This window comes from Toxorhynchites rutilus, chromosome 3 (genome assembly GCF_029784135.1).
Source record: "Toxorhynchites rutilus septentrionalis strain SRP chromosome 3, ASM2978413v1, whole genome shotgun sequence".
Classification (NCBI taxonomy): Eukaryota; Metazoa; Arthropoda; class Insecta; order Diptera; family Culicidae; genus Toxorhynchites; species Toxorhynchites rutilus.
Genome location: NC_073746.1, coordinates 28372185 through 28375503, shown reverse-complemented (window position 1 = coordinate 28375503; position 3319 = coordinate 28372185). Strand labels below are relative to the sequence as shown.

At 44.8% G+C, this 3319-nt stretch overlaps 1 protein-coding gene across 1 annotated transcript; it reads left to right on the top strand.

Moving 5' to 3' along the window:
* The first annotated feature begins 274 nt into the window (after positions 1-274).
* On the top strand, positions 275-2052 carry LOC129778041 (cytochrome P450 6a2-like). Its single transcript, XM_055784690.1, has 2 exons — positions 275-1434; positions 1491-2052. Exons 1-2 carry the CDS (start codon positions 339-341, stop codon positions 1904-1906), a joined length of 1512 nt encoding a protein of 503 aa, XP_055640665.1. The 5' UTR covers positions 275-338; the 3' UTR covers positions 1907-2052.
* The last annotated feature ends 1267 nt before the right edge of the window (positions 2053-3319 follow it).

Here is a 3319-nt window from a genome sequence, read left to right as displayed (position 1 = left end):
TAAACAGCGACAGTATATCAAATGGTGGTATAGGCACAGAAGTTAAAATTGTAATCGTTTGGTTCTTCACCGCTACGAAAAGAAATCCGCTACAAAACAAACAGCAAAAGATCACTCACACTCACTCATGCGCCAGCCTCTCTTATCAGCTTAGATACGAATGTACTCATTCAACCAAAACTCGCTTCTCAACCACATCTATGGCTACTAACATCCAACACGCTTATTGCTGTTGAACGCCTGAGTACCAACGCACAAAGTTCATCTGGCATTGGTTCAATTGGTTCACATATTTCAGTTCTTCTAAGCCCCGTGAGTCGTTTGGTTGGATTGCAAAGATGGCTCTCGTAGCACTCGTGTGGATCGTTGGCATACTTCTGCTGGCATCATTCCTGTGGGTCAAAAAACGATTCAACTTTTGGAAGGATCGTGGAGTGGAGTTTATTGAGCCCGAGTTCCCGTTTGGGAATTTTAAGACCTTGGGTAAGGTGGAACACATTGCACCGATTACGAGACGGCACTACGATTATTTCAAGCGCAAGGCCGTTCCCTTTGGCGGAGTGTTTATGTTGACATCGCCACTGCTGTACATCTTGGATGTGAAACTGATCAAAACCATCCTCGTTAAGGATTTTAACTACTTCCCCAATCGGGGTGTGTACTTCAACGAGAAGGATGACCCATTATCGGCCCATATGTTCGCGATCGAAGGACAAAAGTGGAAAGCGCTGCGGAATAAATTATCGCCCACCTTTACGAGTGGTAGAATCAAGATGACCTTTCCGTTGGTGGTGGATGTCTGCCGGCACTTTTGCGATCATGTGAGTGAGGTCGTGCTGAAGGAGAATGAAGTGGAGATGCATGATTTGCTGTCGCGATACACGATCGATGTGATTGGAACATGTGCGTTCGGAATTGAGTGCAACAGTTTTCGTGACCCAGACAATGAGTTCCGCCGGTACGGAAAAATTGCGTTTGATAAACTGCCTCACTCTCCGCTGGTGGTTTATTTGATGAAGGCTTTTCGAAGCTATGCCAACGCGCTAGGTATGAAGCAACTTCACGATGATGTTTCCTCGTTCTTCACGAAGGTCGTGAAAGATACAATCGAATATCGGGAGACGAACAATGTTGTGAGGAATGATTTCATGGATCTTCTGTTGAAGTTGAAAAACACCGGTCGCTTGGAAGAATCGGGGGAAGAAATTGGCAAACTTTCATTCGAAGAGATAGCGGCTCAAGCGTTTATTTTCTTCACCGCCGGTTACGACACTTCTTCAACCGCCATGACTTATACCGTTTATGAGCTGGCGCTCAACCAAGAAGTGCAGGAAAAAGCCCGTGAATGCGTTTTGAAAACTTTTGAAGCGAACAATGGCAGCCTCACCTACGAATCCGTCGCAAACATGGGTTATCTCGATCAGTGCATAAATGGTATATCAATGTGCGAAAACTTATCACCTTATCACTTCTTGCTATTATTTTTGTAGAAACACTCCGCAAGCATCCCCCCGTTGCTATTTTGGAACGGAACGCCGATAAGGATTACCGAATACCGGACAGTGATTTGATAATCAAGAAGGGGCGCAAAATTATGATTCCCACTTTCGCTATGCACTACGACGAAGACTATTTCCCGAACGCTGAATTGTACGATCCGGATCGATTTTCGCCGGAAGAGGTAGCAAAGCGGGATCCATACTGTTATTTGCCGTTTGGGGAAGGACCACGGGTGTGTATTGGAATGCGTTTCGGCACGATTCAGGCCCGCGTCGGATTGGCAAATCTGTTGAAGAGGTTCCGATTTTCGGTTTGCGAGAGAACGCAAATCCCGGTGCAGTACTCGAGAACGAACTTTATTCTCGGTCCAGCTAACGGGGTGTGGCTGAAGGTGGATAGATTATAATTTTTGATCGAATCACCAAAATCTAATCATATCGATTTGATGTGATTAGCCATTTTCTATGATTTCAGATACTCGATTAATGTCCCAAATTTATAGTTATGTTATGATATAATGTTTTTCAAAATAAATAGATCTTTTTAAAATAATCATTGTGCAAGATCGAATATGTCCATATTAACAGCTTGGGGAATTCAGAGAACCGGACTCTTGATCTTGTCCTCGTGAACGACATCGTGCTACCTGGTTACCAGATTAGCGAATCCATTGAAGCGATCTCTAGGATTGATCCTCGTCGCCCTCCATTTGAGCTAATCGTTGCATATCCAACGGCTGTAACATACGAATCAGAACGTAACGATCCTGGTTTCGATTTCAAACGGGTCAACTTTGAGCATTTGTGTGCAGCATTACTCGTGGTCGACTGGAATACTCTGGACACGATTCAAGACACCGATGGAGCCGTTGGATTCTTCTCCAACGCTGTACTTCAGGCGATTACAGCACACGTTCCTTTGATGTCTCCTCCGTGTAAACCGCCATGATCAAACAACTGTTTACGCTTGCTGAAACGTCGTCGATCTGCTGCTCTACGTTCCAACTGCAGTCAATGATCTCAACACTCGAAGCAGCAGTTCAATCGGGCCAGTAATGAGTACAGGAGATACAATGGATTTTTGTATGCCCGATACAAGATTCGTATTGAGGAGAGCCTACGTGTGAATCCAAAACAGTTCTGGTCGTTCATCAACTCGAAGCGAAATGCAAACGGTCTCCCGACACCAATGTATCTTGATGATCCGATTTTAAACGATCACTTCAGCAACGTGTGTTTCTCTCGAGCTGGAAAAAATCGTACCTATTCCCCATCCACAAGACGAAGATAAACGAGATGCTAAAAAATTATCGCCGCATTACCTGCTCGAAGCTGTTTGTGATTATTATAAATGAATAGCTTTTTGCCAGTTGCTCAACGAAACAGCATGGTTTTTGCCCACAAAGATCCGCGAGCACCAATCTAGTTGAGTTCTCATCGCGTTGTATTCGCGTCATGGATGCTGGTAAGTAAGTGGATGCCGTCTACTTGGACTTGAAGGCAGCTTTTGACCGGTTCATCGGATCCTTCTCGAAGAACTAGCGAAATGTGGCGTGGCCCTTGGTTTTGTCGAGTGGTTCGAGTCATACCTGAAGAATCGAGCTTTGTGTGTGAGAATAGGGTCACATGAGTCCGAGTCATTCACAACCATATCTGGAGTGCCTCCGGGGAGCAATTACTTATTTTTCTTACTTACTTATCCTTACTTTTCGCATTGTTTGTAAACGACCTGTCCTTTATCCCGCCACGTGGAACGAGACTTTTTTGCGCCGACGATTCTAAGGTCTACGTTATTGTCGAGGACATAGATGATTGTCATC